General features: G+C 47.0%; 1 protein-coding gene across 1 annotated transcript in view; it reads left to right on the forward strand.

Moving 5' to 3' along the window:
- The window catches only part of LOC139317523 (serine/threonine-protein kinase tousled-like 2), a 178,845-nt gene that overhangs the window by 116,870 nt on the left and 37,259 nt on the right, over positions 1–24,716 (forward strand). The window contains exons 5-6 of the mRNA XM_070944597.1: positions 5,179–5,317; positions 6,646–6,757. Coding sequence (XP_070800698.1) covers positions 5,179–5,317; positions 6,646–6,757 — 251 coding nt within the window. The remainder of the gene's footprint in view (positions 1–5,178; positions 5,318–6,645; positions 6,758–24,716) is intronic.

A 24,716-nucleotide genomic window follows, 5' to 3' on the forward strand; every position in this document is an offset into this window, starting at 1 on the left:
AGATCTGTCACTCTCCTCAAGATAGTATAAACCAATACTTTGCCTCAGCTATATTTTCATGTTTTTAATCGTCTCTTAAGTAACTGGCATTACACTGTTGTTTAGTCTAAAAATTTTTATTTTTGTAGGACCTGCTTCTTCTTTTCTTAACATTTTGTGGCTTAGATCTCCATCCTGGTTGCCTTTCTAGGAGTTGTATATCAACTGATTGATTTCCATGCTGGTCTGTAACTTGATAAGTCATCACATTAGAATCCAAAGCCGCCTCTCTTGTATTTATAGGTAATCCAACTACAACCTCTGAAGGAGAATCCATAAGCGGCTCGTCCACAAAAGCCTCTGTAACTTGTTGTTTTTCCATTACCTCCGCCTCCATCTGCTTAGCCTGGGTTTCAATCTCTTGTTGATTTTGCTTTTCTTTATTCCCCTCGTGTGTTATACATGGAGATGTTGAGTCCATTTTAAGAACCTTATAATAAAATTCTTCCGCTTTTTCAACAGTATTTAGTTGGTATCTTTCTCCTTGATATCTCAATATTATTCCAACTGGAGCATCCCACCTAAATGGGATGTTTTGTTTCTTTAGCTCAGTCACCAAAAAACCAAAATCCTTTCTATCTTTTAGCATCTTGGGCGGTAGCTCTTTAAATATCCAAATTTTCCTTCCATACATTTCAAGAGTGGAGTTAAAAGACTTTTGCACAATATCATTTCTTATTCCTTTATCGGTAAAGTAAATCACCACATCTCTAGGCAACTGCCTTTGCTTTGCCACCCAAGAATTTGCTCTATAGGCCTTATCAATCTTACAGGATACCTCTTCAGGACTAACCTTTAAAATCTCAGCCAGAACTTCAGCAGACATCTTTCTCAAATCTTCTCTTTTATCTTCCTGTATTCCCCTAATTCTGACCGCAAATTCCATAAATCTGAATTGCATCATTATGACTTCATTTTCAATCCTTTGTTTTATATTATCTGCATTGTAAGTCTTGTAGTCAGCTTCCTTTATTTTTAGCTCTACTTCTGAGCTATTTTCTTGAATCATTGTTAAATCATTTTCAATTCTTTGTATTTTATTATCCAAATTATGAATCTTGTAATCAACTTCCTTCATATTAGACTCTATTTCTGAATTAAACTTTTCATCCATCTTTATCATTGCGTCTAAGAAACTTATCATATGTTGCTTGAATTTATCATACTTTTGTTGAACCAACTCTTTAATTTCCTATCTAAATTTTTCAAGGTTCTGGTTCACAATCTCATCATGTCTTGCCATCTCCTCCAATACAAATTGCGTTAGATCATTAAAGCCATTCCTCTGCATCTGCAAACTCAAAACTTGTTCATGTGGTTTATGAATGGGGGAGCCCCCCCCCCCCACAGCTTGGTTGTCTGGCTTTGTGAGTTTTAACGCCATCCTGCCACACAAGCAGATTTTTTTTTCTTTTTTCCCCTTTAAAGAAGAAGACTTCTCTCCAAACAATATCAATATCAAGCCTCTAAGAAGGAAGAAGCATGAAATAAGAATTTTTCTCTTCACTTCTAGCCAGCACTGTTATCTCAGTTACTTTGTAACATATTAAACTAGTCAAACGGAAGTACTTTCGCTTTCAGCTCTTCTGAAGCCTCAGCCAGTCGCCATTTTAAACTTTCTTTTTTCCCCCCTTCCACTCTTCTTTGCTTTTAAAGTCAGTCTTAGGGTTGTTAGAAGTACTTGCAATTTAGGGTCCGGTCCAGATTTCATCCTTCTTATTCAGAAAGTCTGTTAGTTTTCGTTGGTTGGTCTGGTCCCATCGCCTGGCTCTGCAAAGCGCAGAGTTCGCCCGAAGCCCGGAGCAGCGGCGAGAATAGGGAGCCTCATACTGCTTCCTCCCCAGAGGTAAAAAAGAACTCTGGGGACTTCACAGAGGGCTCTACCTGCCCTCGCCGGCTCTGTCTCACGTTTCCTTACGGAAACGGAGTTTTTCGAGCCACCTTTCAGGTGTAAAGGCGGCTCTTTACGGGCGACGGGGCTGGCGGTCTCAAAGGACCGACTGGCAGCGACGGAAGCCAGACCGGAAGCCAGCACTTCTCTCATTGTTTGGATGTAGCCGCCCTGAGTCTTCGGAGAGGGGCGGCATACAAGTTGAATTAATAAATAATAAATAAATAATAAATTCTTTACTAATCACATTTTTAACTTGTCCATGTTTGGAAAAGAGCCATGGTGGCACAGTGATTACAATGCAGTACTGCAGGCTAACTCACTGCTCACTCCAGGAGTTCGATTCTGAATGGCTCAAGGTTGACTCAGATTGTTGGGGCCAATATGCTGACTCTGTAAAACGATGAAGCGGCATATAAATCTAAGTGCTATTGCTATTGCTATGTGCTATGAGCTGTGGTGGCACAGTGGTTAGATTGCAGTATTGCAGACTACTTCTGCTGACTGCTGATTGCCAGCAGTTTGGCAATTCGAATCTCACCAGGCTCAAGGTTGACTCAGCCTTCCATCCTTCTGAGGTCATTAAAATAAGGACCCAGGTTGTTGGGGGCAATATGCTGACTCTGTAAACCGCTTAGAGAGGGCTGTAAGATTAAGATTAAGATAATTTTATTTCTATACCGCCCCTCTCCCGAAGGACTCAGGGCGGTGCACAGCCAAGTAAAAACACAATACAAACATCATAATTAAATTTAAAAATTATTAAAATTCTTACATTTGCGGCCAAAATTCGTTAAAAACCCAAAAATTTAAAAACTCCAAATTTAAAACTCCATTACAAAGATAGCCCTGCCTGTCGGAAGAGCAGGGTCTTGAGGGCACATCGAAAAAATCGGAGGTCAGAGATTGTGCGTATTTCCGGGGGCAGTTCATTCCAAAGGGCAGGGGCTCCCACAGAGAAGGCTCTCCCCCTGGGTGTCGCCAGCCGACATAATTTGGCCGACGGCACCCTGAGGAGTCCCTCTCTGTGGGAGCGAACTGGTCGGTGGGAGGCTATCGGTGGCAGAAGGCGGACTCGTAGGTACCCAGGTCCTGTAAAGCACTGTGAAGCAGTATATAAGTCTTAAGTGCTATTGCTATTGATGTTATCCAACTGTAAAATGCTCAGATACTTCTAGGCTTCATCCTGGTGGCTCTTGATGGTTTGGCCATTTTAATTCCATTACTATTCATGACTTCATCTCAATTTATTGCTACTGCAGCACATTTCTCTAGGCCAAGTTACATTGCTGTATTTGTGCTAAACATTCTTACCATATTTGTCAATGACTGACAATAATTTCTGATTTTCCATAAAGCTTCAGATCATCCATATAAAGCAAATGTGAGATTTTATTAGCATTTTTTGCTGTTAAGCAGGGTGGATTTGACTTAAATCAACTCGATTTAAACCATAATTTTTAAAGAACACCTGTCATCTCTGTCCTGCAGCGACTCCTCCTCTGACCCGCTGTTGACTCACCAACAGTCCCATTCACTTCAATGGGACAGCTGGTGATGCGGCAGTGACACAACAAGGTGAGGGATGTGGCTGGCAGCAGGTGAGTGGATGCCCGCTAACAGGCGCTGCCATGATGGATCTGAAATGACAGGTGCTCTTTAAATGTAAGGACTCATTCTTGCAGGTTGTTAGAATCTTTAATATTATTATTTGCAAACAAAATGAAGGTTTTCCTATTTGGCTTGCAGAGCTTGGATTCGTTGGACCACCCCAACGATGCCCTTGATGTGATGTCTCGCTGCCTGGAGGCCGTGCGGGTCTGGATGGGGAGAAATAGGCTCAGACTCAACCCTTCCAAGTCTGAGTGGCTGTGGCTTCCGGTGTCCCGATATAGTCAGCTGGTGCCATCGCTGACTATTGGGGGTGAATCTCTGCCCCCCACAGAGAGGGCTCGCAATCTGGGTGTCCTCCTGGACGCACGGCTGTCTTTAGAAGAGCATATGACGGCCGTGGCCAGGGGGGCTTTTTATCAGGTTCGCCTGATTCGCCAGTTGCAGCCCTTTCTGGACCGGGACGCCTTGCGCACGGTCACTCACGCCCTTGTCACCTCCCGGCTGGACTATTGTAATGCTCTCTACATGGGGCTCCCCTTGAAGAGCACTCGGAGGCTCCGACTGGTCCAGAATGCGGCCACGCGGGTGGTTATGGGCGCAACTCGTGCCCACGTGACACCCCTCCTGCGCGAGCTGCACTGGCTCCCAGTGGTCTTCCGGATGCGATTCAAGGTGTTGGTCACCACCTTTAAAGCGCTCCATGGCATAGGGCCCCAGTACCTTCGAGACCAACTTCTGCCACCAATAGCCTCCCACCAGCCAGTCCGCTCCCACAGAGAGGGTCTCCTCAGGGTGCCATCGGCCAAGTTATGTCGGCTGGCGACACCCAGGGGGAGGGCCTTCTCTGTGGGAGCCCCTGCCCTGTGGAATGAATTACCACCGGAAATGCGTAAGATCTCCGACCTCCCTGTATTTCGCTGTGCCCTCAAGACCCTGTTGTTCCGTCAGGCCGGGCTATCGATGTAATGATTTTAAATTGGGTGTTTTAAATTTTGGGGTTTTAAATTTGAGCCAAAATTATTTAATAATTTTAATTATTTTTAATTGATTTCTGTCTTTGTGCTTTTAATAGGCTGTACACCGCCCTGAGTCCTTTGGGAGAAGGGCGGTATAGAAATAAAAATATTTATTTATTTATTTATTTATTTATTTTTATTGAATGAGTTTACCAAAAATGTAAATATTGCAGAATATACAGCCTCATGCTATATAACTAAGCTCCATTTCATGCTGAATAAGCTAAATTATTAATGTAACTTAAATAGAAAACCATCTTTAGATAGATTTTTACTCCAAAAGCATTTTATTAAAATAAATTTGATAAAAATAAAAAATCCGATTTTTTTAATTTTTTTTTAAATCATCTATTTTCATCCACCCTGCTGTCAAGTATTATTTACCACCTCCCTTCACCTATTGTTTTGTGCTGTGACACTACATCTGAGGAGAGTTTCTCTTGGACCTGAGGAAACATAACTACATTAAACTTTGTAAAAGAAGCCAGTGCATATTTTTTATCTTTTAGGGTAATATAGCAGGGTATCACATTAGTTGAAAAGAATTGTTTTGCTAATCTATCCGCCCTCCTACTTAATAGGCCTGTTCAACTTCAAAGGTTTTTTTTTCCTCCCCAGGAAACATCCTCTTGGTAAACGGTACTGCATGTGGTGAAATTAAAATCACTGACTTTGGCCTTTCAAAAATCATGGATGATGACAGTTACAATTCAGTTGATGGCATGGAGCTGACATCACAAGGGGCTGGTACATACTGGTGGGTATATAATTTGCTTTTTGTCTTGCACATTCCATAATATTCTAAGGGTACCTGTCATTAAAACTTGAGGAAAAACAGAGAAAGGCATACATTTTGCCAAAAAGAGATTTTTGTAAAGTGGGAGTAATAGTGAAGACAGTAAATTCAACAAAGTATATTGTGATAATTCTTTTCAGAGGAAATTGGGTGTCTCTTAGGGATGTGTAAATCAATTCAGGAACAGTACATTCTAGAGAACCTCAGAACATTCTATTCCTAAATAAGTGAGTTTTGTACTTCCTTTCTTTTCCCTACTCATTTACTGGTCTGACCTATTGAAAATATTTCAAAAGATGAGATGCACATAAATATCCAAGGGACCTTCCTTGTAAAATCTATAGCAGAGTCCTTCTTAATGATTCCTGGTTTCAAAGACTCATTTGGATATGTGAGAAGGCAACGAGGCATCTCTTGCCTCGTTACCAAACCATGGATATCCCAGACAACAGAAAAATTATCCTGAGAATATTTTAAGTTTAAAAAAACATATATTGCAAAAGACATACTTATTTCTGTGTATTTTTACTATGGGAATTAATTTTAAAAAATAAAAAAAAATGAATATTTTTCCTCTAGGATGGCTAGTAGGTAGGAGAATCAGTATAACCTATTACCCCACCTAATTTTGTAGACCTGGAACAAAAAATTGAGGGAGTGAGAACTTATTTCAAGATCCCAGTATTTCCTTTTGTGGAACACTTCAAAAAGAACTTGGATAACCCGCCAGAAAATGCAGATCCATTAATGTAAAACAGGTGCTAAGGACACTCTTTAGGAGTCCATAATTGTGTCAGAAGAGGTTGAAGATACAAAGGTGTGGAATAAAATACACAATGTTTATACACCATGTAATACAGGGAAATTTGGCAGTAACATTAATTTTATATGATCATTCCAATAACTGGGCAAACTGATTTCCTATGCTTGAAAATTTTCATTGTTTCAGAGTAGTTTTGCTCAAAGCTGTAACAAAATGCTACTTTATTTAATTTTAAATCAAAGAAGCAAGTTAAAAGCAACTAGGTAGCTTGCTACTATTTTTGCAACAACAAAAAAACTTAATGGTAATTTATAGTGTTTGTTTCAAACAAGTAGAGAGTGTTTGGGACGGTCTATGCCATATAGAACCAGAACATGGCCTGATAAGCAAAAAAACAAAACAAAACCCAAAAACAGTATGAAATTCAGTAATAGTCCTTAGTTGTAATATGTTCTGTGACATAAATGGTTGATGGTGTAAAAAATCAGCATTTTAAAAAATGTAGCTATTGCTTTCTCTTCCTCAGGTATCTGCCCCCTGAATGTTTTGTGGTTGGGAAAGAGCCTCCAAAGATTTCAAATAAAGTTGATGTTTGGTCAGTAGGAGTAATCTTCTACCAGTGTATTTATGGCAGAAAGGTAAGAATTAATCTACTGTGGAAGGGCAACTAAGCTGCTGCAAGAAATATTCAGTCATCTTGAGCCCAAGTCTTCTATGCATATAGTTATAGTTTATTTCTTTATTTTCTTTATTAAATTTATATGCTGCCCATCTCATGGTTCGAAGTGAATCTGGGCGGCTTACAATGTAATAAAACAGAGATATAAAAACAATTACAGGTAGTCCTTGACTTACAACAGTTCATTTAGTGACCATTCAAAGTTACAATGGCACTGAATAAAGTGACTTATGACTATTTTTCCCAGTTACAACCTTTGCAGCATCCCCATGGTCATGTGATCAAAATTCAGATGCTTGGCAACTGGTTCATATTAATGACAGTTACTGTGTCCTGGGGTCATGTAATCACCTTTTGTGATTGTCTGACAAGCAAAGTCAGGGGAAGCCAGATTCACTTAACAACCGGGTTACTAACTTTTTTTTTCATGTTTTATTTATTTTATTTATATAACATATAAAAATTCAATTTCCATCGAACTGTGTGATCTGGGTACAGTTGTTTTAAGCAGTCATAATCCACATATTTGTTATAGTATTCTTCACAATATTGATAATATAATATAATATAATAGCAGTAATACTTAACGTTATCTTCTTTAACAACTCTCAACTTCAACATTTCCTCTTTTTATGTCTCCTCTTTTCTAACTTCTGTTTCTATTGTCTAGCCATTGATAAAATATGTCCCATATCAAAAAATATTCAGTTGTTTCTTTATTCTTAATAGTAAGCATTAATCTATTCACTTCTGCACATTGTAGTATTTTCTTAATTACATTCTCATCTGACGGAATCTCATCCTTTTTCCATTGCTGTGCAAATACAATTCTGGCTGCGGTTAGTATATGTAAAACCAGATATATAATCCTTTTATCATATTTTTCCGGTAGGATGCCCAACAAAAATATCTCTGGTTTCAAGTCTATATGCTGCTTTATCATTTTTTCCAACCAAGTATGTACTTCCGTCCAATATTTTTTAGCTTTTGGGCATGTCCACCACATATGGTAATATGAACCAGATGATTGATTACACTTCCAGCATTTAGCGGATCTATCTTTATACATTTTTGCCAGTCTTGCCGGTGCAAAATGCCATCTATAAAACATTTTATACAAATTTTCTTTATATGCAGTTGACATAGTCAATTTAATATTTCTATCCCATAGTTTCTGCCATTTATCTAATTCTATTGCATATCCAAAGTTTTTAGCCCAAGCAATCATTGTCTCCTTTACCTGCTCACTTTCAAGTTTAATACTTAATAAATACCAATATAATTTCTTTATAAGTTTTTCATCTATTCCAGTTAATATCTGGTCTAGTTTTGTTAATTCTTCGTTAAAACCATACGTTTTAGCATCTTTCTCATAGCGAGATTGTATCTGCATGTGAGGCCACCATGCAATGCCCATCCCTTGACTACTAAGTTCCTGCTTGGTTTTTAATTCCCCTTTTTCATTCAAAATATCTTTGTATCTTACAATTTCCCCATGTTAATAACATTTGGATGTACCAATGCTTCCATAGTGGAAAGCCAAACTGGTATTTTCAAATAGTGTTGTTCTTTTATTTTAAACCAAACTAATAACAATGTATTCCTAACGTAGTATCTTTGAAAATAACTATGTATCTTATTCTTCCCATACCATAAGAAAGCATGCCAACCTAGTTGGAGGTCATGACCTTCTAAGTAGTGGTGGGTTTCAAAAATTTTTACTACTGGTTCTGTGGGTGTGTCTTGGTGGGCACGGCATGGCTTGGTGGGCGTGGCTTGGTGGGCATGGCAGGGGAAGGATACTGTAAAATCTCCATTCCCTCCCCACTCCAGGGGATGGTTACTGCAAAATCCCCATTTCCTCCTGATCAGCTGGGACTCGGGAGGCAGAGAATAGATATGGGTGGGGCCAGTCAGAGGTGGCATTTACCGGTTCTCCAAACTACTCAAAATTCCTGCTACCAGTTCTCCAGAACTGGTCAGAACCTGCTGAAACCCACCTCTGCTTCTAAGGTTAATAATCTTGTATATCTTGGGCTGATCCATTCTTTCACCCATGTGAGTGCCGAGGCCTGATAGTACAATTCCCAGTCTGGTAGCCCAAACCCCCCTCTTTTTTTGGCTTCCTGCAACATTTTCAAGCCTATTCTTGCTTTTTTCCTTAACCAAATGTATCTTGATATCATTTTATTTAATTCTTCAAAATATTTTTTCTCCAGTTTTATTAGTATTGTTTGGAATAGATATACAGGTGAAACTCGAAAAATTAGAATATCGTGCAAAAGTTCATTTATTTCAATAATGCAACTTAAAAGGTGAAACTAATATATGAGATAGACTCATTACATGCAAAGAGAGATAGTTCAAGCCTTGATTTGTCATACTTTTGATGATTATGGCTTATAGCTCACGAAAACCCCAAATTCACAATCTCAGAAAATTAGAATATTGTGAAAAGGTTCAACATTCTAGGCTCAAAGTGTCCCACTCTAATCAGATAATTAAGCCATAACACCTGCAAAGGGTTCCTGAGCCTTTAAATGGTCTCTCAGTCTGGTTCAGTAGGAATCACAATCATGGGAAAGACTGCTGACCTGACAGTTGTGCAGAAAACCATCATTGACACCCTCCATAAGGAGGGAAAGCCTCAAAAGGTAATTGCAAAAGAAGTTGGATGTTCCCAAAGTGCTGTATCAAAGCACATTAATAGAAAGTTATGTGGAAGGGAAAAGTGTGGAAGAAAAAGGTGCACAAGCAGCAGGGATGACCGCAGCCTGGAGAGGATTGTCAGGAAAAGGCCATTCAAAAGTGTTGGGGACTTTCACAAGGAGTGGACTGAGGCTGGAGTCAGTGCATCAAGAGCCACCACACACAGACGGATCCTGGACATGGGCTTCAAATGTCATATTCTTCGTCAAGCCGCTCCTGAACAACAAACAACATCAGAAGCGTCTTACCTGGGCTAAAGAAAAAAAGAACTGGTCTGTTGCTCAGTGGTCCAAAGTCCTCTTTTCTGATGAGAGCAACTTTTGCATCTCATTTGGAAACCAAGAACCCAGAGTCTGGAGGAAGAATGGAGAGGCACACACTGCAAGATGCTTGAAGTCCAGTGTGAAGTTTCCACAGTCTGTGTTGATTTGGGGAGCCATGTCATCTGCTGGTGTTGGTCCACTGTGCTTCATTAAGTCCAGGGTCAATGCAGCCGTCTACCAGGAGATTTTGGAGCACTTCATGCTTCCTTCCGGAGACGAGCTTAATGGGGATGCTGACTTCATTTTCCGGCAGGACTTGGCACCTGCCCACACTGCCAAAAGTACCAAAACCTGGTTCAATGACCATGGGATTACTGTGCTTGATTGGCCAGCAAACTCGCCTGACCTGAACCCCGTAGAGAATCTATGGGGCATTGCCAAGAGAAAGATGAGAGACATGAGACCGAACAATGCAGAAGAGCAGAAGGCTGCTATTGAAGCATCCTGGTCTTCCATAACACCTCAGCAGTGCCACAGGCTGATAGCATCCATGCCACGCCGCATTGAGGCAGTAATTGATGCAAAAGGGGCCCAAACCAAGTACTGAGTACATATGCATGCTTATACTTTTCAGAGGTCCGATATTGTTCTATGTACAATCCTTGTTTTATTGATTTCATGTAATATTCTAATTTTCTGAGATTGTGAATTTGGGGTTTTCATGAGCTGTAAGCCATAATCATCAAAATTATGACAAATCAAGGCTTGAACTATCCCACTTTGCATGTAATGAGTCTATCTCATTTATTTATTTATTTATTTATTTATTGGTTCGATTTATATGCCGCCCTTCTCCGGAGACTCAGGGCGGCTTACAATGCGTTAAGCAATAGCCTTCATACTTTTGTATATACCTGCTTAGTAGGGCTTAGTTTCACCTTTTAAGTTGCATTACTGAAATAAATGAACTTTTGCACGATATTCTAATTTTTTGAGTTTCACCTGTAATAGTCTTGGTAAGATATTCATTTTTATAGTAGATATTCTTCCTGTTAATGACAGTTGCAGATTTTTCCATTTCTCCAGGTCTAGTTTAATTTGCTTCATCAGTTCCATATAATTATCCTTGTTAATTGTTGCACATTTTGCTGTTAGTTGTATTCCTAAGTACTTCACTTTTTTATCTATATTAATTCTTTCCATCAACACTTTTTTGTGAGTATCTGTAAGGGTTACTAACTTAACAACCTCAGTGATTCACTCAACAACTGTGGCAAGAAATGTCATAAAATGGAGCAAAACTCACTTAACAAATGTCTCATTTAACAACAGAAATTTTGGACTCAATTGTGGTAGTAAATCAAGGACTACCTGTATAAATATAAAAACAATAAAATTACAAAAGATTAAGTACAGACTAAAAGGCCATGGGTTTGGAGCAGAGGAACGGTGGTGCCTTCACTGTCATTGCACCAACCATCTCCAGCCTTCAACTTCTTCATCAGGGCCCCATGCCAACTGGCATAGCCAGGTTTTAAGGCTCTTTCTGAAGGCCAAGATGGTGGGGGCGAATCTCACCTCTGGCAGCAAGATGTTCCAAAGGGCAGGGACCTTGGGAGAAAAGGCTCATCTCCAAGACCCCACCAGCTGAAATTCCTTGGCTAATGGGGTCAGCAGTAGGCCCCTTCTGCCAGAACGACTGGGGCGGGCCAATTCCATAGGGACAAGACCAGTGGTGGGATTCAGCCGGTTCGCACCAGTTCACTAGAATCTGTATCTAACTGTTCAGCTTGGCAAACCAGCTGAAGCCTCACCCCTCCCCTCCCAGCCCCTCCTCCCCTCGCTGGGCTTCTCGACTCATACTTTGGATGAGAGTAAGGGACTATTGACAGCCTGCTGTCACCGTTGCGAGTTTGGCCAGCAAAGGAAGAGACCACGCTGAGGGTCTTGTCTTGACTTGGCACACAGTGAATACAAAAACAAAAAATGTTTCTAGCCAGCATTACTGGCTTCCACCGGCCAGCTGGCTATGAGGGCAGGCACACCCCGCCCATGCCTGCTGCCGGCCTGCTCCAGCAAGCACTCTTTGCCGGCTCTCTGCAGTCTCCAGCAAGCCTGGATTCATGGCCTCTGATTCGGCTGCAGCTGTCTCTCTCTTCCGGCCTGCTCCAGCAAACACTCTTTGCTGGCCTGCTCCAGCAAACATTTCTTGCTGGCTCTCTGCAGTCTCCAGCAAGCCTGGACTCATGGCCTCTCATGTCTCTCCCTTCCTGACCCTCCACCAGCGTGAGTTCATTACAGCACCCAGTACCTGACACCCAACTGTGTGTCCCCTCCCCCTTCGGCGGTTTGTGGCAACTCCGACTCTCGGACGTTGACACCTGCTTCCCCTTCCCTCCTTATGCTGCTGCAAAGAGAGTTGCTGCCTTCTCGTACTTTCCCGTCTGGCCAGACTGAGGCCATTTCGGCATCTTGACGCTCCTCTAACCGCCCACCCCATCCCCCTCCAAGCAAGTGATGTCCACACAGACAAAACCCCAAGGCAGCTCTAAGGCGCCCGAGGGGAGGAAGCATGTGGAGAGAGCATCTTGGCAACTGGACTCAGGGGAGCTCAGGGCCTGGTCGCGAGAAGTCCCATGCTTCTGGGAAGATGGGAAAGAAGCTCTCCGGTTCTCTGGCCTCCCACTCTCGCAGCAGCAGCAGCCGGCGAGGAAGCTTGTGGAGATAGTACCTTGGCAACTGGACTGTTTCCCTCCAACCCCCTTTCCTGTTTTGTCTGCTGGATCGATACAGGTGGACGTCAACCCTAGCTTTGCTGTCCATTGAAGCTAGGAATCTCAAATAAGGCCGAGAATAAACGTTTGTGTTGTAGCCAGCCTGGGCGCTAGATTGGCCCCCTGTTCTCATCTGCCAAGGAGCCCAGCCGAGGCCTTGCTCGCCGCCCGCTGAGGTGCCTGGACTCCTGGTGACAGAGGGAGGGGCTGGAGCTACGAAACAGGCAGCCAAGCTAAGTGCCTGAAGGACCCCATCCCATCACCAGGAGTTCAGAACTGTCCATGCTGTCACATTCTGGACCAGTTGTAGCTTCTAAATACCCTTCAAGGGTAGCCCCATGTAGAGCGTGTTGTAATAATCAAAATGAGAAATGACCAGGGCATGAATGATCGAGTAGAGAGCCTCCCTATCCATAAAAGGGCATAACTGGCACACAACTTGAAGCTGAGCAAAGGCCCTCCTAGCTACAACTGCCACCTGCTCTTCAAGCAGGATCCATGACTAAGATGGGGGTTGGCAACCTGTGGCTCCTGAGCTGCATGGGGCTCTTTGGGCCGTCTGATGCGGCTCCCTGTCACCCTGTCGCAGCAGAGGGATGAAAGAGCCATCGCCCTGTCGCAGCAGTGGCATGGCCGGAGCCTTAGTGCAGGAGCAAAGCGCCCCTGCACTTACCTTTGCGCGGCAACAGCATTCCGCCTTCGTCACGGTACATTTTATTTATTTATTTATTTATTTATTTATTTTATTTAATAAAATTTATATGCCGCCCTATCTCTGAGGACTCAGGGCGGCTCACAACAATAAAACAACCAGTTAAAAATATAAAATACATAATATATAATTTATATTAAAACCCCCCAAATCTAAAAACCCTCTCAGTCCAGGCTGTTGCTGCCAGCAAAATGGGCTGGGACAGAATGGCGGGGGTGGATCTTGCAAGGTGGGGGCCATCCCTCAAGCCTGGCCTTCCTCCTCCCTTGTCAGTGGGGCCAAGATAAAGAAGGGGGTGGTGTGGGGAAGTGCTCCCCTCCCCTGCCGAGTGCTGAGCACAACAGCCCAGCGGGAGGGGGAGATGGCCCAGCAGAAGCGTCCCCATTGGCGAGTTGGATGGCAGAGAGGCGTGGCCCGGCTCTCGCAGCGGGACGCTGTTCGGCACCTCCAGACGCAAGCTGCTGCCTTTGAAACACACTGCTTTCTGTTGCCTGTGCCTTCCCCGATCTCAGCTCTTTCACCCCAGTGAGAGCTATGTTTCTGCTCGCTTTCTTTTCCTGTGCCTTCCCTGGGCAGTGATGGCTGGGGCCATGGGGAGGGCAGCAGAGGCGTCAGGGCTGCTCCCCTTCCCTTCAGCAAGCTGGGCCTGGAAGAGCGTGAAGAGTTGCAGGTGAGCGCCGGAGGGTCAGAAGACACACTCCGAGGTCGCCCCAACACGTGTTTCCAGCGAACGATCCTCTGTCCCAAAGTAGGATTGAGTGGGGGGAAGGGAGCGGGGGGAAGGGTAGGAGGGAAGGAGAAGCCCAACTGGCTTTCCTTTGGCGTGGGGCGAGGGGAAGACCCAGTACCCCCTTGTGAAGGAGGGGTTCTGAGTTCGAATGGACCGTGTCCCGATACGCACACAAACGCACAAAAGCATGCAAGTTGAGAGAGGAGTCTTAAAAAGGTAACTAGTTTCATAATAAAAAACACATAAAAACAAACCTACAAGAAGGCATCAACAGCCTAAAAGATTCTCCTTTTAGCAAAGTCCATTTGCTCTAGTTCTCAGCATTCCAGGAACCATCTGTCCGAAGCTGGGTAAAGCACAACACACACACGGAATTGGCTAATACAAGCCAGGGTTTAATCTCTGTTAACACGACGGTTTTACAGAAAACGCTGGCGCCGTGACTTCAGCTCAAAGACGGAGTTAGCTGGCTGCTCAGTTGCTGCGTTTTTATAGGCATTGTAAATGAGTTACAGCTGTAGCATCTTTGAATATACCGCCAGCTCCCGCCCCTCCCATTTGAAGGCTGAGAATGCGGTGGATGATGTCATCAGCTGTTGTCGGCGCTTCCCCCCCCCCCTTGGTTTCCTCTTTCCTATACCGTCCATCACCTATCACCAGCAATGTGTTTCCTATACGCGCACCCCCCTCCACCGTGCTCCGTTGCTGAATCTGGATGTATTCTTGAACACCCCTTCCCTGCATGGGTAAGGTTCTTGCCATCAGGTTCATCACGTTCGTGACGTGTGTGTCGAGGAGATTTGCTACTCGACACTAGTCTTCTTCCCAAACGTGGGAGGTTCTCTGTGTTGTTTGTCAGTCTTCTCCTGCAAGTCTTCTCAGGAGCAAGGCAGTGACTCAGCTCTTCATAATGACTTCAGCTCTGGAGGCTCTCGGCTGTTCTCAGCTGTCTCAGTTCACAGCTGTTCTCTCAGTTCAGAGTTCCATTCTCTGGCATTGTGGAAGCTCTGCATGCTGTGAGCATATTGGCTGCAATCCTGCTGCTACTTATATACTGATCAACTGACCGTTGGAAAGCACAGGAAACTCAGAGCCAGGAAGCTGTGCTCTGATTGGTTCATTCAAACCATTCAAACTAATCAATCAATTAGTTGCAGCAAAATGCTAAGAGGTTTTTCCTCTGACAATCCCCTTCTCTGCAATAATTGATTACAGAAATACATGTACATACAAGTCATGAGTATATACATTACAGTAGTAAGAAATACAATCTTACATAGTCATAGATATCTTATCCAAGAGATATTGGTGTTGATCCCTAGGCAATGGTTTGTGAGCAAGTCTTTTTTCTTTTTTTTCTTTTTTATTCAATTTGTATACCACCCTTCTAGTGGACTCAGGGCGGTGCACAGCCAGAACTAAAACACATACCAATACAAAATTTAAAATTATTAAAAGAATTACATAACTTTGGCCCAAATTTAAAACAATTCAAATTAAAACCCATTGACAATTTAAAAAGCTAAAAAACTAAAAAAGACTAAAGAAGGGGGGGGGTTCACGCCAGCCCTGCTTGATGGAAAAGAAAAGTTTTCAGGGCACGGCGAAAGACCCGGAGATCCGATATCCTTCGTATCTCCGGGGGCAAATCGTTCCAGAGGGCAGGAGCTGCCACAGAGAAGGCCCTCCCCCGGGGGTCGCCAGCCGACATTGCCTGGCTGACAGCACCCTGAGGAGTCCCTCTCTGTGGGAGCGTACTGGTCAGTGGGAGGCTATCGGCGGCAGAAGGTGGTCCCGCAAATACCCAGGTCCTATGCCATGGAGCGCTTTAAAGGTGGTGACCAACACCTTGAAGCGCACCCGGAAGACCACTGGAAGCCAATGCAGCTCACGCAGGAGAGGTGTCACATGGGAGTGCCCCCTCGTTCCCAGAATCCCCCGCGCGGCCGCATTCTGCACTAGCTGGAGCCTCCGGGTGCTCCTCAAGGGGAGCCCCATGTAGAGAGCATTGCAGTAGTCCAGGCGGGAAGTGACGAGTGCCTGAGTGACTGTGCGTAAGGAGTCCCGATCCAGAAAGGGACGCAACTGGCGAATCAGGCGAACCTGATAAAAAGCCCCCCTGGCCACGGCCATCATATGCTCTTCTAAAGACAGCCGTACATCCAGGAGGATGCCCAAGTTGCGAGCCCTGTCCGTGGGAGCCAATAACTCACCCCCAATAGCCAGCGATGGCACCAGCTGGCTATATCGGGACGCCGGAAGCCACAGCCACTCAGTCTTGGAAGGGTTGAGTCGAAGCCTGTTACTACCCATCCAGATCCACACGGCCTCCAGGCACCGGGACATCACTTCAAGGGCATCGTTGGGATGGCCTGGGGTGGAGATGTACAGCTGAGTATCATCATCGTACTGATGGAACTCCACCCCAAAGCTACGGATGATCTCACCCAGCAGATTCACATAAATGTTGAACATGGCTCACAACTCGGCTGAAGACCTGGTGGCTGCTTGGGATAGTGCGGCCGCCGGGGCTTTGGACCGTGTCGTGCCTTTGCGGCCTCTGACCCGGCACCGAACTCACTTAGCTCCTTGGTTCTCCGAGGAGCTGAGGGAGATGAAGCGCCGGAAAAGACACCTAAAGAGTGGTTGGAGGGCCAGCCGATCCGAATCCGACTTGACACTGGTAAGGTCTCATATTAAGACCTACCTAGTGGCAATAAAAGCGGCGAAATCTAGCTATTTTACCGCTCTTATCGCGTCGTCAGATAATCGCCCAGCCACCCTGTTTAGGGTGACCCACTCACTCCTCCATCTGGGAGCGCGGGATGACCCCTTGTAGGACCGAGCTGAGGACTTTGTACAGTATCTGCATGATAAAATAACTTGGATTCGGGAAGACTTGGCCGCTGACTGGGTTAGTTCAGACGAGATGACTGAGGCAGGCCATGAGAATGTTATCTGGGAGGAGTTCGATCCTGTGGCTCCCGAGGACGTGGACAGAAACTTGGGACGGCTGAACGCGACCACATGTTTATTGGACCCATGTCCCTCCTGGTTGGTGCTGGCTTCCCAGGAGGTTACACGAGGCTGGCTCCAGGGGATTATTAACGCTTCTTTGAGCGAGGGTGTCCTGCCGGCCGCCTTGAAAGAGGCGGTGGTGAGGCCCCTCCTCAAGAAGCCTGCTCTGGATCTGGCTGTTTTGGCTAACTACTGTCCGGTCTCCAACCTTCCCTTCTTGGCGAAGGTTGTTGAGAGTGTGGTGGCGCGACAGCTTCCTGGGTACCTGGATGAAGCTGTCTATCTGGATCCGCTCCAGTCCGGCTTCAGGCCTGGGCACAGCATGGAAACGGCATTGGTCGCGTTGGTGGATGATCTCTGGAGGGCCCGGGGTAGGGGTTATTCCTCTATCCTGGTCCTGTTAGATCTCTCAGCGGCTTTTGATACCATCGACCATGGTATCCTGTTGCGCCGGCTGGAGGGACTGGGAGTGGGGGGCACCGTTTTGCGGTGGTTCTCCTCCTACCTCTCCGACCAGTCGCAATCTGTGTTGACAGGGGGGCAGTGGTCGACTCCAAGGCGCCTTATTTGCGGGGTGCCACAAGGGTCGGTCCTCTCGCCCCTCCTGTTCAACATTTATGTGAAGCCGCTGGGTGAGATCATCCGTGGTTTTGGGGTGGAGTTCCATCAGTACGCTGATGATACTCAGCTGTACATTTCCACCCCAGACCATCCCAACGATGCCTTGGAAGTGATGTCCCAGTGCCTGGAGGTCATGCGGGTCTGGATGGGGAGTAACAGGCTTCGACTCAACCCTTCCAATACCGAGTGGCTGTGGCTGCCGGCGTCCCGGTATAGCCAGCTGGCACCATCGCTGGTTATTTGGGGCGAATCACTGGCCCCCACGGAAAGGGCCCACAACTTGGGCGTTGTTCTGAATTGAGAACGGCGGATAAGAGACCAAGATAAGCAACACGGTTTATTCACAGCAACAAGCACAAGGGTTAAAATGTAACCTAACATCGGTCGTGCGCAGCCGCTATTTATATTGCAGCTGGGCTCGCACGGCCAATAAAACACTTTAAAACATTCACACCTCCCGCGGGCCGAGCTATCAGCTCAGCCGATCAGAAAGCCTCCCGTTGCTGGGCGGCCGCTCATCAGATCGTAACACTCCTCCCCCTTTAGATAGTACAATAATCGTCCAGATAACCCAGGCGCCTACATTTACGCCCGGACCGGCGCAAATAGCCGTCCAAGCGATCAGGGGGTGACGCCGTCTCCGGTACTTCCTGAGATGTCATAGACGGAGGTAGCTGGTCTGAAGACATTGGAATATTTGATGATCGTGCAAGAACATCTACGGGTACATCTGGCAATGAAGGAGCTGTAATTACAACAGGTGAACGTGAAGACCCCAACGACGGAGCCTCTAGAGTACTATCGCCCACCGGATCAGCCGTCGGAAGTGCACCAAACATATCCGGCTCCTCGTTACCCGGGGTCCGAGCCGTAATGCGACTCCTTAGCTGGTCTATATGGCGCCGCCAGGTCCGGCCATCCTCAAGTTCGACCCTGTAAGAACGGAGTCCCGTGACTAAAATAATACGTCCAGGAAGCCACAAAGGATCACCCCCATAATTCCTGGCATAAACGCCATCACCAACCCCGAACACCCGGGGCCGGCTAGAGGAATCCACGGGTGCCTCAGGTTTATAGTCCGGATGTAGCCTATCTAACACAGTCCTTAGTCTCCGGCCCATAAGAAGTTCGGCCGGGCTACAATTGGATACCGGGCACGGGGTCGAGTGCTGCGCCAAAAGGTACCGCTCCACCTTCTCTTGCCAATCACCGGGGCCGAAACGGGCCAAAGCGTCCTTGGCCGAGCGGACGGCCCTCTCCGCCTGGCCGTTACTGGACGGATGATAAGGTGCCACTAAGGCGTGACGAATACCCAACCCCATCAAAAACATCTGAAACACTGCCGAAACAAATTGGGGTCCATTGTCCGAGACAATTACATCGGGAAGTCCATGTGTGGCAAATATGTTACGGAGAGCCTTGCTCACGGCGTCCGACGTGGTTGATGCCATACGAACAACCTCCACCCATTTAGAATACGCATCAACCACGATTAGAAAAGTCTGGCCCTGAACCGGCCCTGCTAGATCTATATGCAGCCTGGACCACGGATTCCTGGGTATCTCCCATTCCCTAGGTGTGGCAGCCGGGGGCCCTGGCCGGGATGACTGACAAACTTGACACCTTGCTACCCAATCTATGATGGCCTGATCAAGTTTAGGCCACCAAACATAACTACAGCCTAAGGCCTTCATTCTCTCGATATCGGGATGGCTATCGTGCAGCCGTTTCAGAATAGTTGGCCGCAATACAGGGGGAACCACCACTCGGCAGCCCCACAAAAGGCACCCCCGGGAAATAGAACGCTCGTGTTGGCGGATGGAATATGGCTTAACCTCCGTGGGTAACAGCCCACGCGGCCATCCCCTACGCACCCAATCCATGACCTGTACAAGGGTAGGGTCCTTAGCGGAGTGTTTAGCTACATCCGCAGCCGTCACAAGGGAAGGAACATCATCTATCAAAAGAACCAGCTGGTCCGGAACGGGATCCTCTACGGCCAAAGGAAGGGGGCAGCGGCTAAGGCCGTCCGCATTTCCCAAGGTGCTCCCGGGGCGATAAATTAACTGATAGTTATAGGCGGCCAAGAAAACAGACCACCGCGCCAAACGCGGGGAGATAATCTGGGGAGTAGGCTTATCTCCGGCCAGCAAGCCCAAAAGTGGCTTGTGGTCCATAACTAATTGAAAGGAACGGCCGTAAATATTTACGGCGGCCACGAGTGCCAACGCTTCTTTATCCAGTTGACTATAATTCCTCTCTGTCATCGACAGAGTTCTTGAATAATAGGCAACTGGAGCTTCGGACCCATTGGGTAAAACATGATTCAGCACAGCGCCGATGCCATATGGGGAGGCATCGCAAATCATGGTGAGGGGTATATGGTCACTAAACTGAACCAACACGGCATCAGAAGTAAGTAAATCTTTAACAGCCCTGAAAGCAGTAGCTTGGGCTTTCCCCCACTTCCAGGGGGCCGTTCTGTCCAATAGCCGATGGAGTGGTTCCACCACAGACGCCTTATGCGGCAAAAATATGCTATAGAAATTAAGCAGGCCCAGAAAAGCCTGAAGCTCAGCCCTACATGATGGCGTTGGAGCATTCTTTATGGCATCGACCTTAGAAGGTGTAGGATGAATGCCAAACTTATCAACAAGGAACCCTAAAAATTCGACCTGGGGAACGCCAAACTTACACTTAGATTTTTTAAGTTTCAGGCCCTTTTGTTGAAATCTGCGTAGCACCTGGTGAACACGTTTGATGAGGTCGTGTTTGGTGGTAGCCGAGATCAAAACATCATCGAAATAAGGAACGACGCCAGGGATTCCCTGGAGCAACCGCTCCATAAGGCTCTGAAAAATGCCGGGAGCTACGCAGACCCCAAATTGTAATCGGCGGCACTTAAAAGCGCCCCGATGCGTGACAATTGTTTGGGCAGCGGCCGTGGCATCATCAACAGGAAGCTGTTGATACGCCTGGGACATATCCAATTTAGCAAAAATAGACCCTTGACCCAAAGAATGTAAGAGGTGTTGAACTACCGGAACCGGATACGGGTGGGCCTGCAAGGCCCGATTAAGGGTACACTTAAAGTCACCACAAATACGGATGGAACCATCCGCCTTAGTGGGGATAACAATAGGGGTCTCCCATCGAGAATGATCCGTAGGCTCAAGTACACCCTGAGCCAGCAACTTATCTATCTCAACATCCACCTTAGGGCGAAGGGCAAAAGGGACCCCTCGGGGCTTAAGGCGTATAGGTGGCACCTGGGGGTCTAAATTAAGAGATATGGGGGTACCCTTATATTTACCCAAGGTGCCGTCGAAAACCTCAGTGAACTCTGTCGTCAAGGTTTCGAAATCATCACTAGACGTGGTATGGATGCCGGCAATGGAAAGCCCCAACGCCCCGAACCAGTCTAAACCCAAAAGGTTAGGGAGCCTGCCCTTGACTACCAAAAGTGGGAGGGGACCTGCAAACTCCCCCCACTCCACCATAAACTGGCTGCAACCCAAAATGGGAATGCCATTTCCCTGGTAGTCGTGAAGACGAGTAGAACAGGGTTGCAAACGGTCACAAGCGAAGGACGGCACCAGCTCTTTAAGGGTCTGCCAGGCGATGATGGACTTAGATGAACCAGTATCCACTTCCATCCTGCACGGTTTTCCTTCGATACGAACAGTCAGAAAGATCTTCTTGTGACCCGAGACAGCATGGCTGCCAGACGAGAGAAGATCACAGCGGGAAATAGCGAAACAAGAGTCCTGAGGACCGTTGAACCCTTCCCGGCCTAATTTAATGGAAGATGGTACGCCCGTGACGTCCGCGGAGGATCTCGAACGGCAAACCTTTGCCAGGTGACCTTTCTTTCCACAGTGGCGGCAAACGGCATTTCGAAAACGGCAAAAAGCACAAGGATGTGAATCCCCACAACCCAAACAAAACGCTGGAGCCCGTCCTTTGGAGGGTGGGCGTCGATTGAAGACCGACGCCTTGAGGCGGTCCACCTCCTCTTCGCTATCAGCAACGGTATCAGAACGTTCGTAAGACTCCCCTAGCTGTATGGCTACACAACGAGAGGCCGGTGGAACATGCGGGAAGTTTCGAATTTCCGCCGCAGACCGGTCAGACATCTCAAACGCAGCCGCTTCCTCAACAGCAGTCTCCAAATTGATGACAGATTTGGCCAAAAGGCGGCGCTGCAACCGCAAATCGCGCACGCCGCAAACTAGTTGCTCGAGGAGGGAGTCATCAAGGTTTTCAAACTCACAATTTATCGCCTCAGTCCGAAGGGCGGCGAGATAGTCATTAATGGACTCCCCTTCCTTTTGCACCCGTTGTCGAAACATGAAACGGCGAAAAATGCAGGAAGGTGCGGGTGCATAATGGCCCTTCAATTTAGCCAGCAAAGTAGGCCAAGAAACGGTGGACAGCTGTTGGGGCGCTACAAGCGCCCGCACCGTTGCAAAAATCTGCGGCCCACACGCCTTGAGAAAATGGGCTCGCTTCCGGTCATTGGAAAAGTCAGTATAGTCATTTGCCTGCAAAAAACACTCGAAACGCTCAATATAAGCGTCCCAAGTTTCTGCGCTGGGCACAAAAGGCGTAAAGATAGCCAAATTACTCATTAGAAAGAGTTGCAGGCCCACAAGAAACGAGAGAGAAGAGAAAAAAAATGTTTGCCTCACGTAGTTACCTTCCGAAATGCCAACAACAAAAAAATTCTTCTCTCATGGCCGTACTCAGTGGGAGTCATCCCACCGTCGTCGCCAGTGTTCTGAATTGAGAACGGCGGATAAGAGACCAAGATAAGCAACACGGTTTATTCACAGCAACAAGCACAAGGGTTAAAATGTAACCTAACATCGGTCGTGCGCAGCCGCTATTTATATTGCAGCTGGGCTCGCACGGCCAATAAAACACTTTAAAACATTCACACCTCCCGCCGGCCGAGCTATCAGCTCAGCCGATCAGGAAGCCTCCCGTTGCTGGGCGGCCGCTCATCAGATCATAACAGGCGTCCTCCTGGACGCACGGCTGTCTTTAGAAGAGCATATGACGGCCGTGGGCAGGGGGGCCTTCTATCAGGTTCACCTGATACGCCAGTTGCGCCCCTTTCTAGATCGGGACTCCTTACGCACGGTCACTCAAGCACTCGTCACTTCTCGTCTGGACTATTGTAACGCTCTCTACATGGGACTCCCCTTGGGGTGCACCCGGAGGCTCCAACTGGTGCAGAATGCGGCCACGCGGGGGATTATGGGAGCGACGGGGCGCTCCCATGTGACTCCTCTCCTGCGCGAGCTGCATTGGCTTCCGGTGGACTTCTGGGTGCGCTTCAAGGTGTTGGTGATCACCTTTAAAGCGCTCCATGGCTTAGGGCCGGGGTACTTACGGGACCGCCTTCTGCCACCAATTGCCTCCCACCGGCCAGTTCGCTCCCACAGAGAGGGCTTCCTCAGGGTGCCGTCAGCCAGACAATGTCGGCTGGCGACCCCCAGGGGGAAAGCCTTCTCTGTGATGGCGCCTACCCTCTGGAACAATCTACCCCCAGAGATACGAGTGATCCCAGACCTCCGGACTTTTCGTCGGGCCCTTAAAACCTATTTCTTTCAGTTAGCCGGGCTGGCCTGATTTTATATTGGTTTTTAAAATTGATACTGATTTTAAATGTTTTAAATTATGGGCCTAACTTTATTTAATTATTTTAAAACTATTTTAACTTTTGTGTACAAATGTTTTATTCTTGGCTGTTCACCGCCCTGAGTCCAAAAGGAGAAGGGCGGTATAGAAATTTAAATAATTAATTAATAAATAAATAAATAAATAAATAAATAAACAAACAGAAGGGGCGAGAGGAGTGACCCCTGAGGCACCCCACAAACAAGGCGCCTCGGGGTCAACCTCTGCCCCCCTGCCAACACCGACTGCGACCGGTCGGAGAGATAGGAGGAGAACCACCGCAAAACGGTGCCCCCCACTCCCAACCCCTCCAACTGGCGCAGCAGGATACCATGGTCGATGGTATCAAAAGCCGCTGAGAGATCTAACAGGACCAGGATAGAGGAGCAACCCCTATCCCGAGCCCTCCAGAGATCATTCACCAACGCGACCAATGCCGTTTCCGTGCTGTGCCCAGGCCTGAAGCCAGACTGGAGCGGATCCAGATAGACAGCTTCATCCAGGTACCCAGGAAGCTGTCGCGCCACCACACTCTCAACAACCTTCGCCAAGAAGGGAAGGTTGGAGACCGGACGGTAGTTAGCCAAAACAGCCAGATCCAAAGCAGGCTTCTTGAGGAGGGGCCTCACCACCGCCTCTTTCAAGGTGGATGGCAAGACACCCTCGCTCAAGGAAGCGTTGATAATCCCCTGGAGCCAGCCTCGCGTAACCTCCCTGGAGGCCAGCACCAACCAGGAGGGACACAGGTCCAATAAACATGTGGTCGCGTTCAGCCGCCCCAGTATCCTGTCCACGTCCTCAGGAGCAACAGGGTTGAACTCCTCCCAAATGGCAGTCTCAAGACCGGCACCCATCATCCCGTCTGTACCTACCCAGTCAGAGACCAAGCCTTCCCGAATCTGAGTGATTTTATCGTGCAGATACTGGACAAAATCCTCAGCACGACCCTGCAAGGGATCCTCCCGTGCTGCCAGATTGAGGAGGGAGTGGGTCACCCTAAACAGGGCGGCCGGGCGATTATCTGCCGATGCGAGAAGAGCGGAAAAATAGTTACATTTTGCCGCTTTTATCGCCACTAGGTAGGTCTTAATATGAGATCTTACCAGTGTTCGGTCGGATTCGGAGCAGTGCTGTGGAGTCGGATTCGAGGAGTTGGAGTCAGAGGAAATTTTGGGTACCTGGAGTCGGAGTCGGAGTCGGAAGTACAAAAAACTGAGGAGTCGGAGTCGGAACATTTATCTCCCGACTCCACAGCCCTGATTCGGAGCGACTAGATCTCCAACTGCTCTCTAGGCATCTTTTCTGGCGCCTCATCTCCCTCAGCTCCTCGGAGAACCAAGGAGTCAGGTAGACTCGGCGACAGGTCAGAGGTCGCACAGGCACGACTCGGTCCAAAGCATCAGCAG

The sequence above is a fragment of the Pituophis catenifer genome, unplaced genomic scaffold (assembly GCF_029215685.1).
Source record: "Pituophis catenifer annectens isolate HBS135680 unplaced genomic scaffold, rPitCat1.0.hap2 SCAF_5, whole genome shotgun sequence".
Classification (NCBI taxonomy): Eukaryota; Metazoa; Chordata; class Lepidosauria; order Squamata; family Colubridae; genus Pituophis; species Pituophis catenifer.